Here is a 19,227-nt window from a genome sequence, read left to right on the forward strand (position 1 = left end):
GAGAAGAGTGTCCAGTGAGACATGCATACTTGCCCTTATCCCTCAGGGGTCAGAACTCAGCACTTCCTGCTCTCTGTCCTGCATAGAGATCCTGACTACTCCTGAGGTTATGGAAAGAAAGAGCTTCTCACAAACACTCAAATAGTCTCCTAAGAGTTGCTAGTGAAAACTTGGGGTTGTTCTTGGTAATTAGCAACTGGACAGAAACATTTCATAAATATACTCAGCTCCCAAGCCTGTCAGTGTCATTGCTGCTATAGGTGAAGTGATAATTGCAGTTCAGAGGGGAGGTGAGCTCTCCCAAATCACAACCCATATCTCAGGGTCTGGACGCCTCCCTGTTACATGTATCCCTGACAGCACTGACTTCACAATGAGCCAGTGTCCAGGCAGCAGGAAGAAGTCAGTGGGTTTTCTCTTTATCACCCTGAGATGTATAGACTATAAGAGAAAGTATTGCATCAGGAGTTCGGGTAAGTAAACATACTGCGTTAAGGGATCTTATGTGAGTGAACTTGGTCTAGCACCAAAGCCATAAAGACAAGGGGAAAAAGTACCTGAGGTTTTAGTTGAGCAGTTAACAAGAGATGGGTCCTAGACTGCTTTAATCCCTGATGGCTTCTGGTGTGATGTAGTGCAGTTCTCACAGACATGGTTCCGTTCTGTATAACAATCATGATCCCTGACTTTTAATGTACTTAAGAGCTGGAGTTCAAAGTCAATCTCTACTCAGAGAAATTTCCAGAAAATGCAGACATAATGATTAGATTTGTAAAGGGGCACTCTAATACCTCCATGCTTTTCAATCTGTAGGAGTCATCTGACCCTGTGCAGAAAGTGTGTCTCACAGCTTTTCCTGCAGTCGAAACTTTTCTCTAACTCTGGGTGTATATTGGGCTTAATAGATTTCATCATTGTAGTCTCTGTTGATTATGATGAGACTATTGTGACTTAAAGTTAAGGAAGCATTTTTTTTAAAGTTTATAAATTTCAGTCATTACCTTTAGGCTCAGCTGTAGCTTGTGCTATTTCTGCTTCTTTAAATATAATAACCAATCCAGAAACATTACATCATTAAAAATGAATGTTTTATGATTCATTTTTCATGTGTCTTGTACTTTTGTATTTTGAATGCAAATGTAGCATTACTGTTATTTTAGTTAACTTAGATCTTAGTAAATAGGTATATGATCTGAAAATACTAATTTTTTTATTGTACCACACACTGTTTACCACATATCCAAGTTTCCTGTCCCATAGTTGTTGTGACTCATATCATTGTACTTTTGTTCCTGTAGTATAATCTAATGAGCTTTCTGTGGTCATCTAATATTTAGCTGGCCTTGTGAACTTGTGAGGGATAAAGAAGTTATTTCATGTGTGGCCTTGATAGCAATGAGTCGTATTTTGAAAGTGCTCTTGAATAGTTACACATTCAACTCTTAGAAGCCAGTAAAACAAAGTGCAAAAAAAAAAAGTCACTAAATAGCAAAGGAACTCTGTCAATATTTCATTAAAAACTGTTGATAAGTTAGCCCTGGTTGGTGTAAGTCAGAGGATTGGGTGCAGGCAGTGAACCAAATCATCACCAGTTAGATTCCCACTCAGGGCACATGCCTTGATTGTGGGCCAGGTCTCCAGTTGGGGCCACATGAGAGGCAACGAAACATTGATGTTTCTCTTCTTCTCTTTTTTCCTCCCTTCCCCTTTCTAAACATAAATAAAGCAAATGTTTAAAAACACTGTTGATAAGTGGAGAAAAGTGTAGTTCAGCTGACATGATACATGTGACTTCTGCTTCATATTTTCATGCAGGGTTCTGTTTGGGCCAGAAGAAAATATAGGTCACTGAGAAGTGATGAGTTGATCACCAGGGTCTTGGCAGCTGGAATGATGCTTTTACTACAGACTACAGTTGGTGTCCTGGGGAATTTATCTCTGCTTTACCATTATCTCTTCCTTTATTTCACTGGGTGCAGGCTGAGGCAGACAGATTTTATTGTCAGGAACCTGATGGTGGCCAACACCTTGGTTCTGCTCTCTAGTGGAATCCACTTTACAATATCATGTTTTGTGTGGAATTGCCATGTCAGTGATTTTGGATGTAAATTTGTTCCCTATTCATATGCAGTGGGCAGAGGTGTGTCCATTGGTACCACCTGCCTCCTGAGCATCATCCAAGCCATCACCATCAGCCCCATGAACTCCAGGTGGGCAGGGCTTAAAGTGAAAGTTTCAAAGCACATTGTCCCTACAATGTTTTTGTACTAGGTCCTGCAAATGTTGGTAAGTGCTGTTTTCTCTATGTTTATGTTTAGCTATTTGAGCAACAAGAACATCACAAATAGAAAAATTTTTGGATAGTGTTCAGCTGTTCGTCATGATAAAACAAGGGACTCATTATATGAAGCATTGATAGCATCCCCTGATCTTGTATGTTTCCTTCTCACACTCTGGGTCAGTGGCTCCATGGTCTTCATCCTGCACAGACACAAGCAGAGGGTCAAACACATTTGCAGGCCTCACATCACCTCACAATCTTCCCCTGAGTGCAGAGCTACCAAGACCATCCTTCTCCTGGTGAGCACCTTTGTCTTTTTTAACACCCTTTCCTCCATCTTTCATATTATTTTAAAGCATTTTTAATAATCTGAACTGGGAAATCTTGAACATCAGTTCAGTAATCTCTCTGTGTTTCCCAACTGTCAGTTTCTTGCTGGTTATGAGTCATGATTTCAATGTCTCCAGACTCAGCTTTGCTTGGATAAGGAATGCAAAGTTCTTTCATTTTAGGAGAAATATGTAAATTGTATGTATGTGCTCAGTGTTCATTTGGTAATTCACTCAACCTCCTCAGCATCCTAAGTATCATTAGGACTGCTGTACATGGGACTAGTGCACAGGACATGGTGAGCATCTTCAAAGTCAACAATGTTATAATAGTAAATGTAATGATATATAACTGCCTTGTAAATACTTCTTTGGTTGAAGTTTTTTCATATTTGCCATGAAGGATTTCAGAATGGATGCAATATAAACATTAGGCCCTGTAATTCTCTGGATGTTATGGAGAAGTCTTTCAGTATGTAGTTTGAGTCTATCAAACTATGTTTTCAAGGAAGAAGAAGTCAGGGAATTGTAGGAAAAGTACACAAAGATGGAACAGCAGGTCGCATTGTCTGCTGAAGCTGAAGCCACTGATACTGGAGTGAAATTCAGTACCCAAGGAAAGCTTGTGGGAGCCAGATATGCTCTTGTGCCTGACAACGCTGGAGAGGCAGTGGACATTTATTTGAAATATGATGTTATGAAGGAATGGCTTGCTCACACATATTCAGGTAGGTATGGCCATATTTAATTGGACGGGTCAAAGGAAGGCAAAAGATGATATTTTAGCTGATGTTGAAACTACATGAGATGAGTGCAACAATTTCAAAAGATGTGCATTGCATGGAGTGAGACCTGCAGAAAGCAATTGTTTTATGTGTGTGAAGAAAGTCTGGGCTTTTGGTCAAAGGTTTGGTGTGGAGTTTCACACTCCTGTCTCTAAAGTGAGGACACTAGTTCATGGTGTGGACTTCTATTAACTTAGGAGGAGTGTATGCAAAGCCATTAGTAAGGAAAGACAAGAATGCATTCTGTGTATGTGGAGTTCATGGGTCTTTGATTTTCAAGAAACAAAGTGTATATTTCCTCAATCTTAGAAGAGGGTTTTATATAGTATTCTCTGTATGTGCATTTTGAAGCTGATAGAAAGTTTTGGAATTCAGACTTCTGGCAAAGATGGAGATGTAGGTAGGAACACTGTGCTTCCTCCCACAACCAAAATTAAGGACAAGAGAGATTTAGAAACAAAGCCACAACCAGAACAGACAGAAAATTCACCTGTACCAAAGTCCAACAACCATTCATCCAGACTAGTAAGAGGGGCAGAATAGACAGCTGGCAGGGAGGGATCCCTGCAGGAAACGGCGGTTGGTGCCAGACCTGGATGCATAGGCAACAGCTGGCAGTCCCTGGGTGTGGGGTGGCAACAGGAAAATCTAGTGAGGTGAGCACGGTGGCTGGCTGGCTGACTGCAGTCACACATTTGTGTGCAGATAAACCAGGCAAAAAGGGGCAGTGAGATAGACCATGCAAACCATGCATGGTCTGCATGGTTTTCTTTCCAAAGAAAAACTAAAAGCTCAATTTCAAACACTTGTGGGGGTTGAGGTACCAGGAGAGACTCCCAGCCTCACAGGAGAGTTTGTTGGAGAGACCAACAGGGTCCTAGAGAGTACACAAGTCCACCCACCCGGGAACCAGCATCAGAGGGGCCCAATTTGCTTGTTGGAAGTGGCACAGGGGCCTAAAAGAGAAAGCAAACCAAACACCATTGTCCCCTCTCTGACCCTGCCCTCACATACAGTGTCACAATCCAGCAACTGGGTTAACTGGCCCTGGTGAACACCTAAGGATCCGCCCCTCATACCTAACAGGCACAACCTGACCAAAAACTTATGACTCAAACACAAGAACAAATTAAAGCCCCAGAGCCAATATTTTTAAGCAACCAAGTGATAGCCAACCTATCAGATGCACAGTTCAAAACACTGTTGATCAGGATGCTCACAGAACTGGTTGATTTTGGTTGAAAATTAGATGAAAAAAATGAAGGCTACCCAAATGAAATGAAGGAAACTGCACAGGTAACCAATAGTAATGGAAAGAAAACTGGGACTCAAATCAATGAAGTGGACCAGAAGGAAGAAAGAAACAACCAAACAGAAAATATTGAAGAAATAAGAATTCAAAAAAATGAGGAGAGGCTTAGGAACCTCCAGGACATGTTTAAACATTCCAACATCTGAATCATAGGGGTGCCAGAATGAGAACAGAAAGAGCAACAAGTGGAAAAGTTATTTGAACAAATAATAAAGGAGAACTTCCCCAATCTGGCAAAGGAAATAGATTTCCAGAAAGTCCAGGAAGCCTAGAGAGTCCCAAAGAAGGTGGACCCAAGGAGAGTCATACCAAGGCACATCATAATTACAGTAGCCAAGATTAAAAAGAAGGAGAGAATTCTAGAGGCAGCAAGAGATAAGGGGACAGTCGCTACAAAGGAGTTTCCATCAGACTGTCAGCTGATTTCTCAAAAGAGACCTTACTGGCAAGAAGAGGCTAGAAAGAAGTACTCTAAATCATGAAAGGCAAGGACCTCCATCCAAGATTGCTCTATCCAGCAAAGCTTTCATTTAGAATGGAAGAGCAGATAAAGTGCTTCTCAGATAAGGTCACATTCAAGGAGTTCATCATCACCAAACCCTTATTATATGAAATGTTAAAGGGACTTATCTAAGAAAAAGAAGATAAAAAAGATGAACAGTGAAAGACCAGCAAACTCACAGTTATTAACAATCACACTTAAAACAAAAGGAAACTAAGCAGACAGCTAAAATAGGAACAGAGCCACAGAAATGGAGATCACATGGAGGGTTAGCAACAGGGGATTGGGAGGAGGAGAGAGGGGGGAAAAGAGAGTAAGTAGCATAGACAGTGGGGAGAAAATACACAGGAAAGGGGATAGAGTAGTGGGAAATGTAGAAGCTAAAGAACTACGACACATGGACATGAACTAAAGGGGGGGAATGTGGGTGAGAGGGAGTGTGCAGGGTGGAGGTGAATGAAGGGGGGGAATGGGACACTGTAATGGCATAACCAATAAAATATTTAAAAAGTTTTGAAATTCAAGATATTGTAAAAGAAAGAAATTATGTGGACCTAATAGATACATTATTGAAATTTGTGGCACAACTTAAAAAAACCTGTATTATTAGCTTATGTGAAACACTGCAATTCATACATCAAAGAAGAACAAGTTTTACAGAGATATACACACAGTTATTCTGTATATGTACATGTGTACATATGCCTGTGTGTGTGTATATATATATATGTACACATATAAAGTCACTCAGTATATTGGAAATTTGTACATCAATAAGAAATTAAAATTGTTCTAATTACAATAATGACAATTCATACACCATTTGTAACTTAATGTGTTGCCATTGTAGTCAATTTTTGCAATTACATAGACATTTAATTCTTTAGCCATATCCCTTGAAAATATATATATGATCATAGTAAAAAATGGTTTTTAAGGAGTAATTTGTCTACTTAAATTTAATATGTTTTATACATTTTGGCATTAATAGATTATTTCCATATATTATCTATGTTAATTTCTTTTTAAACCAATTTTAAAATAGTTGCATATTTTAATTCCACATTATAATTCTAAATGATAATGAACACCTTTTCTTGGAAAGTTGCATACTCATTATTTGTTAGTTCCTAAGCAGTGGAGGGATTGAGAATAAAGGAGGGATTGAGAATAAAGGAGAATAAATTGCTGTTGTTGTCCTCAGCAACATGGACAACAGTGTGGTGATTGCTTCGGGGATGGGGGGGCCCTAAGGGGACTAAAGGGCAATGGAAAAATACAATCAAGATTGAACTAAAAAAATAAAAAGTTAATTACACAGTGTCATTTCCTTTAGTCCTACTAAATGCCAGCTTTACAATATGAGGACATTACAACCCTAATATATTCACCAAATCCCATTCCTAATATTTGTGATATATATTTTAAAAGTTTAAAGAATCACGCACAAGTCATAAGAGCAGAGCTGAACTACAGATCATAGAATGAACTGTACTGTGTACCTGGGCATCCTTTGCAGAGGAGAAGGTAATGTCCGGGTTGCAAATTTGGTCCCCAGTTGGGGGCACATATGAGAGGAGAGAGGTGAGGGATCAAACGATATCTCTCTCTCCAATTGATGTTTCTCTCCCACTGATTTTCCCTTCCTTCCCCTCTCTCTAAAAATATGTAAGTAAAATCTACAAAATATATAGAATATTGTCAGACCCTCAAGCATCCTCTTTGCACTCTCATTCCTCCTCAGGATAAGCAATGTCAAAGCACCTGTCACTTCCTGTTTTGCACTTCATACAAAGGCAATTACAGAGCACTAACTCTTACTATGTTCAGTGTCTGTCATATCTTATATTGTCACTGTATTGATTGCTGCATGTTGGTATTGATCCTTCCATTGCATTGTTCTGTAGGATTCTATTTTGTAAATATAAAACAATCAATTTTCTATTCATTGGCTTATGGGTGGTTTTCAGTTTTGGACTATTAAGAATAATTCTGGTATATAAGTTAGGGTCCTGTTTGGTAACACAGTAACACATTTCTGTAGGCGATTTATGTGCTCAATAATTGTTGGGTGACAGTTACATCTCTCAGCTCTATGAGGTAATGCCAGAGAGGTTTGGAAATATTTGTATCAGTTTCTACATCACATAGCAGTGTAAGACATTTTTGGTTATTCACATCCTTGTCAACACTTCTAATTTTACTTCATTTTCATTTTAGACTTCTGTTTTGTTTGTGAAGATACCAAGTAGTGCTTTTAATTTCATTTATTTATCTTTACAGGGGAAGGGAAGGAGATAGGGAGAGAAATATTAATGTATGGTTGCCTCTCGTGGGTCCCCTGCTGGGAACTGGCCTGCAACCCAGACATGTGCCCTGACTGGGAATTGAACTGCAATACTCTGGTTCGCAGGCCCACACTCAATCCACTGAGCTACACCAGCCAGGGTGCATTTTTTGATTATTGTAAAATTTGAACTTACTTCACATACTTATTAGACACTCGGCAACATTATTTTGAAGTACTTGTTATTTTGTCCATTTTTAATTGTTTTGTCTTTTTAAAAAATATTTTATATATTTATTTATTTTTAGAGAGAGGGATAGGGAAGGAGAAAGAGAGAGAGAGAAAGCTGAATGTGTGGTTGCCTCTCGTATCCCGTACTGGGGACCTGGCCTGCAACCCAGGCATGTGCCCTGAATAGGAATTGAACTGGTGACCCTTTGCTTCACAGGCCTGTACTCAATCCACTGAGCTATACCAGCCAGGGCTGTCTTTCTCTTTTTGAGTTATAGTTCTATATATCTGTTGACATAATTTTTTTCTTGGTATTCTCATGCTTTTTCTTTCTCTGCACACTTGTCTGTGTTTATTTGTGTCTCTTTGTGTATTGATGAAAAAAGTTTTAATTTTAACATAACTTGATATCTCCTTTTCAAAATAATAATTATTCTGTTTAAGAATTATTTTCTGCTCTGACTGGTGTGGTTCAGTGAGTTAGGCATGGTCCCACAAACTGGTTACTGGCCAGGTCCCTGGATGGTGGTACTGGAGAGGCAACTGATTGATGTTTCTCTCATACATTGATGTTTCTTTCCCTCTCTTCCTCCCTCCCTTCCCCTCTCTCTAAAAATTAAGAAATAAAATCTTTTCTTTAAATTAATGTTTTTAATTTTTGTTCAAGTACCGTTTTCTGTCTTTTACTCCCATCCCAGCCCACCCCTGCCAGTGCTCCCCACCTCCCTCCCATTTCCAACCCCCTTAGTTGTTGTCCATGTGTCCTTTATACTAGTTCCTGTGAATCCTTCCCCTTTTCCCCTGAAATTCCCTCCCCTTTCCCTCCTGTCCCCCTGTTCTCTGTTTCAGTGTCTTTGGTTATATTTTGCTTGCTTGTTTGTTTTGTTGTTTAGGTTCCTGTTAAAGGTGAGATCATATAGTATTTGTCTTTCATCGCCTGGCTTAAGAAATAAAATCTATTTTGAAAAAGAATGATTTTCTTACTGTAAGACTACAGAAATATTTCCCTTTTGAAAAAAACTGTAGAGCGTTAAAACTGAGATCAGCAATTCATCCAGAACTGATTTTTGGTATCTGTGGATAGACAATTCTGTTTTTTCTGATAAGCTATCAAATTTCAATGCATGAACCATATGCAATATAATCTCTGCCCTATGGGGACTTTTTTGTTGTTTGCAGAAAACAAATACACAACTTGGAATGGATTTGAGGCAAATTGTGCTATAAGCAGATTTTATTTTAGTGGCTCAACAAAGTTTAAAAAGCAAGTAACAATGTAAGAAAATGTTTCCGATCAGGACCAGCAGTACACAAAATAGTGTACCAGTATCTGAACAGTTTGCTCATTATGCAACAGTGCAAATATAAAGTAAATATTGTTGACTATCCATAGTGCACAGAGAATCACAACTCCGCACTCAAAACAATATGCTGACACTTCCCTCAAGAAAATGTATAGCCAAAGGGAACCCTAGAGCACTGTGGGTGGGAATTCAGACTCCCTGACATGAGTCCAGAAAGGGATTTAAATTTTCCTTTGGCTGCAGGGAAAGGCTGATGTGCCGTTGGCCATTAGGGGTCTGGGTTTGGGGAGGTGGGTGTGGTCAGGTGAAGTCCTAGAGCCACACCCACGCCCAGAATGTCCAACATTCTGAAGAGTCCCTAGCCACAGCCCACAAGGGGACTTGAGGGCCAGGGCACTGCGAGGTGAATCGGTTTGGAATAGTGTTGAGCCTTTTGCAGCTGCCCAGAGTCTTGAGAAGCCCAGCAGCAAGTGGGTCGGCGCCTGTATGCGTCTGTGGACTGGGGGTCTGTGAGGCGGGAGAAGGGCCTTTCTGGGGAATCTGGGTTTGGCCACTGTGGAGTTTGGCTTTGGTAATCAGCCCTGTGGTGGAAGAATATGAAGAACGTAATGACTGAGGTTCCAGCTGTTGGGGTTTGCTGTTGGGTGGGTGATGCTGTGCAGCTCAGTGATTAAGAATTGGAGTGGTAGGTGTGAGTCAGTGAACACAGTCTCTTGGCCAGAATGCAGATTTACAAGGAACTGGGATGCTGGTGGGGGCTTGGGGAGGGTAGAATGAAGAAAGGGGATTTTCTGGTTCAGATTTCAGGTTTAAGTTAAGGTCACGTTTTTGTATTTTTTGTTTGTGGGGAAGGTGAGTATATGTCTGTAGAGACACATGAGCCTAGAGCTTTGGAGACCTAGGGAGCTTGGACAGTAAGTAGGTTGAGACTCAGATGTTGATACTGGGAGCAGACTAGAAGACACCTACATCCAGCTGATCTATTTTTCCTTTTCATTGAATTTATTGGGGTGACCCTGGTTAACAAAATTATACAAGTTTCACATGCACAATTCTAGAGCTCATCTGGCTTCTGCCACCCACCTCCAGGTTTTGTTGTGACTCTTCTTCCAAATGGTTGTAGGGCTTCTCCTAGCCCCTTTGAAGGGAGATCTGAGGCAGTCTGCTTTTGAGAACTAACCCAGGGTTGTGTTGGCAGGTGATGAATATTGCATTTGGAAAAATGAAGAGCCTTTCCTTCTGTACTGGTTGGGGGGGGGGGGGTCAGGCCCTGCCTCAGTTTCTCCCTGTGTGACCTCTGCCTTCTTGTTCATCTTCCTGGCAGTCCTAAAGCCTAACTGTCTCTTCCCCAGAGGAGGAGGCTAGGCCAGAGAGGGTAGTGGGTAGGGAGCCTGGGGGAGTTAGAGAGCCAGGTGTTGGTCCATGATGCACAGAAGAGGTGGTGGCCAACCTGGGGTCAATTTCTGGCAGTGATGACTAAAGAGAGAAGCATGCTTTCCAGGGCAACAACAGTTGCCCCAAACTGCCACTTCCTTTGGATGGACCAATCACCCTTGCCAGAGCACTTGGCACTCAGCTGGTTGGGGTTGCCCAGCATTTTTTGGTAGAAAGTAGTCTCTGTCATCCACTAAGGTATGTGCATTTTTCATTAGCATGAGAGCTCCACATTGATCATCTTATTTTAAAGTTCCAGCTTCAGGGCTGCAATTGGTACTTCACAATGTGACCTTCAGACATCTACCAAAACTCCAACATTGTCTGACCTCCATCCAACCCATTTATATTTCAGTATTGTACTCTCCACCTGTGCCTTTTTATTTTTTTGACCTCCAACCCCCCATGACCATATTCTAGGGATGTCAGTCTAACCCTCCTCAGCTTCTGTCATGTCTGCAAAAGTTTCTTTTTCATGGCCTTCTTCCTCTTGCCTTACTATGCCCCATTGCAGTATCTCATCCCATGCTCTGTGTCTTCTGTGCCATATTTCTCAACTTTCAGGCATTATCAACACCTCAGGAACCCAAACCACATGCTGCTGTCATGACATGCAATTATATAATTTTACATCCTTGCTCCTTGGCTCCTGGCCTCACTCATGCCCACTGTCCTCTTCAGCTCTCTAGGTGTCCTGTACCATTTTACAGTCTTGCCCATGTTTGTTCTATTCAATAGTTCCATCTTCATTTTCAGTAGTCTCACTTGGAACATTATATTCTACCAATATCTGACTTCCATTGAAGATGGAGGCATAGGTAAACACACTTCACCTCCTCATGCAACTGTAGAAAGAATTACAACCAGATCTCAAAAATAGTAACACCCAGAACTGTCAGAAATTCAAGGGGTATGGAAGTCTGACAACCAAAGATTTAACGAAGCCACATTCATCCAGATGGGTAGGAGTGGCAGAATCATGAAGATGGGCAGAGAGGTGAGGGCTACACTGGCAGAATGGATGGGAAGTGTGCCCTGGGAGTGGGTGATACCAGCCCCAGACCATACCACACAGCCCAGAGTTCCATCATTGAGAAGACAGATCACCATTACCTTTGGGTGCAAAAACCTGTGGGGTTTTGGGGTGGCAGAAGTCACTGCCAGATTTTGACTGGTTGAAGGGCCAGCATGGTCTTAGAACATGTATAGGGCCACCCACTGGGGATTCACCACTGTGACAGGAGATAGAAGGGTGCCAGTCACACATGGGATGGGGGTGACGTGAGTGGAAACAGGGCAAGTGCTGGCCAGAAGGCAGGTGGCAGCATTGTCCACTCTCAGAGCCTTCCCCACAGAGACACAAAGTGGTGAAGGGGTTCCCTGCCCTGGCAATTATTTAAGGCTTCATCCCGTAGAATTTACATGTGCTTTTTCTACATAGGCCATGACACTAAAACATAGTAAAAACAGCTCTACCTACACAGAAAGAAACACAGGGAGGCTGCTAAATTGAGGAGAAAAAGAAACATGGTCCAAAGGAAAGAACAGAGCAAAGCCCCAGAAAAAAGAATAAGCAAAATTGATATAGCCAACCTATCAGATGCAGAGTTCAAAACGCGGATTATCAGGGTGCTCAGAGAACTTCTTGAGTATAGAAAAAGAAAATAAAGGTTAGAAGTAAAGGTTACACTAAGTGAGATAAAGAATAATCCATGGGAAACGAACACAGAGGGGAAAGATTCTGGAATTCATCCAACAATTTAGTACTAGACAAAGAGATAAACATTCCACCAGAACAAAAGAAAGAAACAAGAATTTTAAAAAATGAGGAGAGGCTCAGGAACTTCTACGATACCTCCAAACATTCCAGCCTCCAAATGATAGGGTTTCCAAAAGGAGAAGAGGAAGAGCAAGAAATTAAAAACTAATTTGAAAAAATAATGAAAGAAAACTTTCCCAGTTTGGTTAAGGAAACAGACATACAAGTCCAGGAAGCACAGAGAGTCCCAGACAAGTTGGACACAATGAAGATGCCACCAAGACCCCTCATAAATAAAATGCCAAAGGGTAAAGATAAAGGGAGAAACTTAAAAGCAAGAGAAAGGCAGACAGTGACCTACAAAGGAGTTTCCATAAGTACCCACACACTGAAACTCTCCCAAACTCCCAGTTTTCTAGCATGCTTCTTGACATAAGGTGGCAATGCTCAGAGCACATTTTAAGTGCTGTGCATTATAATAGATATTTCCCATGTGATTGTTGCAGGGTTCAAAATTCTATAAAGAATAGGGAGATTTCCATCCTTTTTTAGGCATTCAGAAGTCTGAAGTTATACAAGTCTTCTGTAACAGATGATATTATTGTGGTATACACATGCATGGTGAATTTGATGTTATGTAAGAGAGCAATTGTGAGTTTAGATGAGCGTGTGTACTAGAAGATTTATATATGTGAGTGTAAACCTTCATATGTTCAGTGTGTGCATTAATGTCAGCATATTTGTGTATATGTATAATTAAATGTGACTATAATACAGTGAAAGTGCATGCATGTGTGTGTTTGCATCTGTGTGTAAAGAACTCTGCTTGTGTGAGTGTGTGTAGGATGGGTTATCCATGATAACAGCTCTAAAAAATGACTTCATAATGAGGGTATCAATAGTGAACTTGGATAAAAAAAATTGATTTGTGTGTAGAAAAATCTAGAGAATGAAACTCAACTTGTAATTTATATGTTTTTCTTTTTGCCCATGAGAAATATATTTCTTCATTTAAAAAGCAAGGAGTTTCTTACTGAAAATTTTGCAAAAAGGTAAGTTTAGAGAAAGATGTTTACCATTCAGTGATGTTGAATTAAGTAATTGGCAGTGGAAGAATCTCCCTGTGACACTGTGTGATCCTGGTGTCTTGTATGGGAGGGATTATTAGAATGTTCTATCTTCTGTGGATATTGTTCTGCCTCTGCTTTTGATACTATTGGGCATCCCTGGGGGGTAACGTATATTTTATCGCAAAAATTTTCTATAAGTTGATATTGTCTTTGAGCCACTCAGTATAGCAACATCTAATGTGTATTATTCACAGTGTGTTTTTCCTGTTACTGACCCTCTTTTTAAATCTACCTCATTGATTCCTTTGCTCCATACATCCACAATGGTGTAACTCATTTGTAAGATTGGGAAAAGATTCACTTTGGATAGAACTTCTTAATGGAGCAGAATGTCCAGTGAGATACCAGATTCACAGTGTCTCTCAGGGGTCAGACATCAGCACTCCCTGCTGTCTGTCCTCCATGGGAGACCCTGTCTGCTCCAGGGATCATGGAAGAAAAGAGCCTGTCACAAACACTTCAGTAGTCTCCTAAGAGATGCTGGCTGGGAACTTAGAGTTGTTCTTGGTAATTAGCAAGTAGAAAGAAAGTTTAGAGAAATACTCCCAGCTCCCAAGCCTGTCAGTGCCAATGCTGCTACTGGTGAAATGATAATTACAGTTCATAAGGGAGATGAGATCACTGAATCACAACTGATATCTCAGGGTCCGGCTGCCTGCCCCAGGTACTGACAGTGCTGACTTCACGATGAGTCCAGCGTCCAGGCAGCAGCAGAAGTCGGTGGCATTTTTCTTAATTAATTTGAGAGTTGGAGACTGTAAGGGAATGCATTATATAATAAGAGTTTGGGTAAGTGATGATAGTGGACAAAGGGGATCTTCTGAGAGTTAACTTGGTCCAGCCCCAAAGCCACAGCAAAGGGTGAGGAATTCTGAGGCTTGAGCTGGGCTGGTAAAGAGATGTGCATCCTAGACCTGCTCCTGTTTCCAGTGGCTCCTGATGTGCTGTAGTGTGGTCCTCTCACAGTTAAAGCTGTGTTTTATCCAGTGATCAGGAATCCTGCTTTTTAATGTGCTCAAGGGCTGCAGATTTCAAATCAATTTCTGGTGAGCAGGATTTACAGGCATCACAGAAATAATTTGCACCGTTTTAGAGGGGTATTGTAATATCGCCAGTATTTTTCATCTTTGGAATAATCTCACTGCAGAAAGTGTGTCTGAGAGCATTTGCTGAAGCACACCTGTTTTCTTTAACTCAGGGTGTGTATTGGGCTTAAGTCATTTAATCATCGTGTCTTTATTGATTATGAAGAGATTATTTCCTTTTAAAGTTTGGGAGGTAGCATTTAAGAAAAATATAACTGAATAAAATTTATGCATCACCTTCAGGTTCAGATGTATCTTGCAATATTTCTACTTTTAAAATTATAATACCAATCCAGAAAAAGTGTGTTGGTTTATAATACACAGTGTTATATATTACCATTCATTTTGCATGTCTCATATTTTAATATTTTAACACAAATATAACATTACTGTTAATTATTTAATTTCACCCACATCTTAATCAATATATGTATATGATCTAAAATTACTAATAATTGTATTGTTCCATACAGTGTTTTTTAGGCATCAGATTTTGGTGTTGCATAGTTTTGGTTACTCATGTCATTGTAATTATTTCCTGTAATATAGACTAATGACCATTTCTGTGGCCTTCGTAATATTTAGCTGTCCTGGTGGGCTTGTAAGGTATAAAGAGGTGATTTCATGTGTGGCCTTGATACCAATGTCTCATATTTTGAGTGTTCTTTAATGGTTACACATTCATCCCTTGCAAGCCACTAGATGGCAGAAAAACAAAATTTGAAGTCAGTGTTTTAGGGAAAACTGTTGGGAAGTAGAAAATATTGGAGTTCAGCTAATGTGGTATGTGTGGCTTATGCCTTACTTTCCCATGCAGGGTTCTCTCTAGGTCAGAAGAAGATATCAGTCACTGAGAACAGACAGGATGTCCATCAGGAATTTGGCAATAGGAATGGTCTGCTTACTACAGACTCTAACTGGAGTTGTGGGGAATTCCTTTCTTCTTTACCATTATCTCTTCCTTTACTTCACTGGCTACAGGCTGAAGCCCATGGATTTTATTGTCAACAACCTGATTGTGGCCAACTTTTCCGTTTTGCTTTACAGTGGGTTTCCCTATAGCATATTATCTTTTGGGTGGTATAATGTTTATAGTGATATTAGATGCAAACTTTTGGCTTATTTGCGTGAAGTGGGCAGGGGTGTGTCCATTGGTACCACCTGCCTCTTGAGCTCCTTTCAGGCCATCACCATCAGCCCCATGAACTCCAGGTGGGCAAACCTTAAACATAAAGCCCCAAAATACATTGTCCCTACAATTTTTATGTATTGGATCCTGCAAATGTTGATAAATGTAGTTTATCTTGTGTTCCTGTCTAGCAAATTGATCAACAGAAACATCACAAATAGAAAACATTTTGAATACTGTTCCTCTGTTCGTCATGATGCAACCAGAGACTTCCTATATGCAGCCTTGATAGCATCCCCTGATGTTGTATGTTTCCTGATCGTGCTCTGGGCCAGTGGCTCCATGGTCTTCATCCTGCACAGGCACAAGCAGAGGGTCCAACACATTCACAGGACCTCCATCTTTTCCCGGTCCTCCCCAGAGTCCAGAGCTACCAAAACTATTCTTCTTCTGGTGAGCACCTTTGTCTTTTTGAACACCCTTTCTTCCATCTTTCGTATTCTTTTATCTATTTTAAAGAATCCAAGCTGGTTCATTTTGAGCACCAATGCAGTACTGTCTCTGAGTTTCCCAAGTGTCAGTCCCTTTCTGATCCTGGGCCGTGACTCCAATATCTCCAGATTCAGCTTCACCTGGAAAAGGAATGCAAACTTCTGTCATCGTAGGAGAAATATGTAAATTGTATGTACATGCACAGTGTTCATTTGGTAATTCACTCATCCTCCTCAGCATCCTAAATACTATTAGGAGTGCCTTACAAGGGACTGGGACATAGGACATGGTTAGTATTGTCAAAGTCAACAATGTTATAATAGTAAATGCGATGACGTATTATATAACTGCTTTGTAAATACTTCTTTGATAGAAGTTTCCTCATGTTTGCCATGGAGGAATTCAGAATGGATGCAATATAAACATCAGGCCCTGAAACATCTGGATATTCTGGAGAAGTCTTCCAATATGTAAATTCAATGTATCCCAGTACAGGTCCAGAAATGTGCAAGTCATGCACTTGTAAGAAAAGTTAAACAAATGAGGATGAAGATCAGCATGTGGCAAGTCACTACTGAGCTAAAGACAGCAGTGCTGGAGGGAATTCAGTCTGTGAGGAAAGCCTGTGGCATCCTGTTCTGACCTTGTACAGACACCCCTGGAGAGGCAGTGGTCTGTTTATCTGAAATAGAATGTTATGAAGGATGTTCAACAAATTTGAGGCAGAAATGGACAGATTTAACTGGAGTGGGGCGATGACAGCATCAAATGATACTTTATTCATTTTTGAAAGATGTTATTTATTTATTTTGAGGGTGAGGGGAAGGGCAGGAAAAAGGGAGGGAGAGAAACATCAATGTGTGGTTGCCTCTCACATGCCCCCTACTGGAGACCTGGCCCACAACCCAGGCATGTGCCCTGACTGATAGGTGAAACAGTGACCCTTTGGTTCTCAGGCCCATGCTCAATCCATTGAACTCTACCAGCCAGGATAAAATTAATGGTAGCTGATTTTTTGACCACACCAGGTGAGTGTGACCATTTTAAAAGATGTGAATTGAATGGAATTGCAACCCACAGAAGGTAGGTATTTCTTTTGTGAAAAGGATTTGGGAATGTTGGCAGAAGGGGGTCTGTAGGTGCACACTCTTGTCTCTCTGATGACACTAGTTCATCACAGGGACTTCCTTTATCTGGAACACTATAGCCAGGTCCATTGAAAGGAAAGTCAAGAATCCATTCTGTGTATGTGGAGTCTGTGCTTCCTTCATTTTTAAGAAGGAAAGTTAACATTTTCTCAGTTTCTTAAGAGATTTTATATATCTTTCTCTATGTTTACATTGTGAAGTTGTTATACACTTATAGATTCAGCAATTGAGAAACAAAAGAATGATTTTGACCTTATTCTCACACATGTGGAGCCTTGTACCATGAATGAAACCCATATATTTTGCAAATATGAAACGCTTAAATCATGCCCCAAATAACTAAGAATAGAGAATATGGAAAACCATAGAAACACCTATGTACAATGGTGTGTGAGAGCATAGACAAACATACATGTTTGTGTGTGATCTGTGCATAGGTATGTTATATACATATACAGCCAGTTGTGCTTCTTATTCTCTAATCAATATTGAAAGTAATACATTAACAAATTTAAAATAGTACTAATACAATCATGACAAATTTAAAATGTGTTTTCAGATGTGTGTATTGGAGTGCTTTTCTCTATTAAAATTCAATAAAATGTGGTTTTGAATTTTGTATGGTTGCATCTCTTGAAAAAACATAAATATTGTAAACATCTGTTTGTATTTGAAACAGGGATTAGTCTACCTAAGTTTAATATAAAAATACATTTGGGTATCAATAGAGTTTATTCACTCTAACTTTATTTACATTTACTTTATATGTTAATTTTTTCTACTAATTTTTGCAATATTCTAATTTATATATACTATAATTGTCTATAATTATACATTTTTAATAAGCAAAGTTGATCTTTTTAAAAAAGATGTTATTTATTTATTGTTAGAGAGGGGAAGGGAGGGAGAGAAAGAGAGAGAGAAATATCAATGTGTGGTTGCCTCTCACGTGGACCCCACAGGGGACCTGGTTTTCAACCAGGCATGTGCCCTAACTGGGAATCAAACTTCCATCCCTTTGGTTCACAGCCCATGCTCAATCCACTGAGCTACGCCAGCCAGAGCTTATTATACATTTTTAAAAAGACTTTATTTATTTAATCTTTAGAGAGGAAGGGAAGGAGAGAAGGAGAGAAACATCAGTGTGTGGTTGCCTCTCGTGAGCCTCCTACCGGGAACTGGCCTGCAACCCAGGCATGCTCCCTTACTGGGAATCGAACTGAGATCGTGTGGTTCGAGGACCTGCGCTCAATCCAGTGAGCCATGCCAGCCAGGGCCTAATTATACATTTTAATTGACTTATTACCTTTGATGTTTGCTTAGTGATTATTTGTTAGTTTCTACCTAGTAACTTCAGCATATGCTTAAAAGCTAATCATACTGTCATTCTATTTACTACTGTTGAACTTCAACTTTACAGTATAAGGACACTATAAAACACTCCTGTACTCTACCTGGATCAGGAAGTAGAATGTTGTCACCATCCAAAGACTCCTATGCTCCTTCTGTGTGACTCTTTCTCAGGTTAAGCACAGTTCTGACATCTCATAGCACAGGTTACTGGGGCCTATTTTGCACTTTACATGGGACATTATATCATGTTAACTCTTTATGTTTTGTGTTTCTCATGCCTTGTTTTTGGTGAACTTATTGTTGTGTGTTGGTATTGGTTTTTCAATAGCCTTGCTGTATAGGATTCTATTGTGGGAATATAAAACATTTAATTGAATCATTTTCTGTTCTTTGGCATATGAGTGGTTTTCTTTGGCATATGAGACTGGGAATGTTAGGGAAATTCCTGTGTATAAGTATAGACAATTTTCGATGACATACACATTTCCTTCGACAGTGCATGTGGGAGAGGAATTGTTGGGTTTTAAGTCTTGGAATTAGTGTCAAAGAGGTTTGGAAAACTTTTGAAGCAGCTGCCACTCCCACTAGCAGTAGGATTGCTGAGTTTGCTAACATTATTGTCATTTCTTTTGGTTTAGTTTTCTTTTTCATTTTCCTGTTAGACTT

At 40.1% G+C, this 19,227-nt stretch overlaps 1 protein-coding gene and 1 pseudogene across 1 annotated transcript; both read left to right on the forward strand.

Moving 5' to 3' along the window:
* Window positions 1-1,778: 1,778 nt before the first annotated feature.
* On the forward strand, window positions 1,779-2,806 carry LOC119038444 (vomeronasal type-1 receptor 4-like; annotated as a pseudogene).
* Window positions 2,807-15,225: 12,419 nt separating this feature from the next.
* LOC119038442 (vomeronasal type-1 receptor 4-like) lies at window positions 15,226-16,246 on the forward strand. The gene has a single exon (XM_037130937.2). It carries the CDS (start codon window positions 15,305-15,307, stop codon window positions 16,244-16,246), a length of 942 nt encoding a protein of 313 aa, XP_036986832.2. The 5' UTR covers window positions 15,226-15,304.
* The last annotated feature ends 2,981 nt before the right edge of the window (window positions 16,247-19,227 follow it).

This window comes from Artibeus jamaicensis, unplaced genomic scaffold (genome assembly GCF_021234435.1).
Source record: "Artibeus jamaicensis isolate MK-2021 breed Jamaican fruit bat unplaced genomic scaffold, CSHL_Jam_final scaffold_804, whole genome shotgun sequence".
Taxonomy (NCBI): Eukaryota; Metazoa; Chordata; class Mammalia; order Chiroptera; family Phyllostomidae; genus Artibeus; species Artibeus jamaicensis.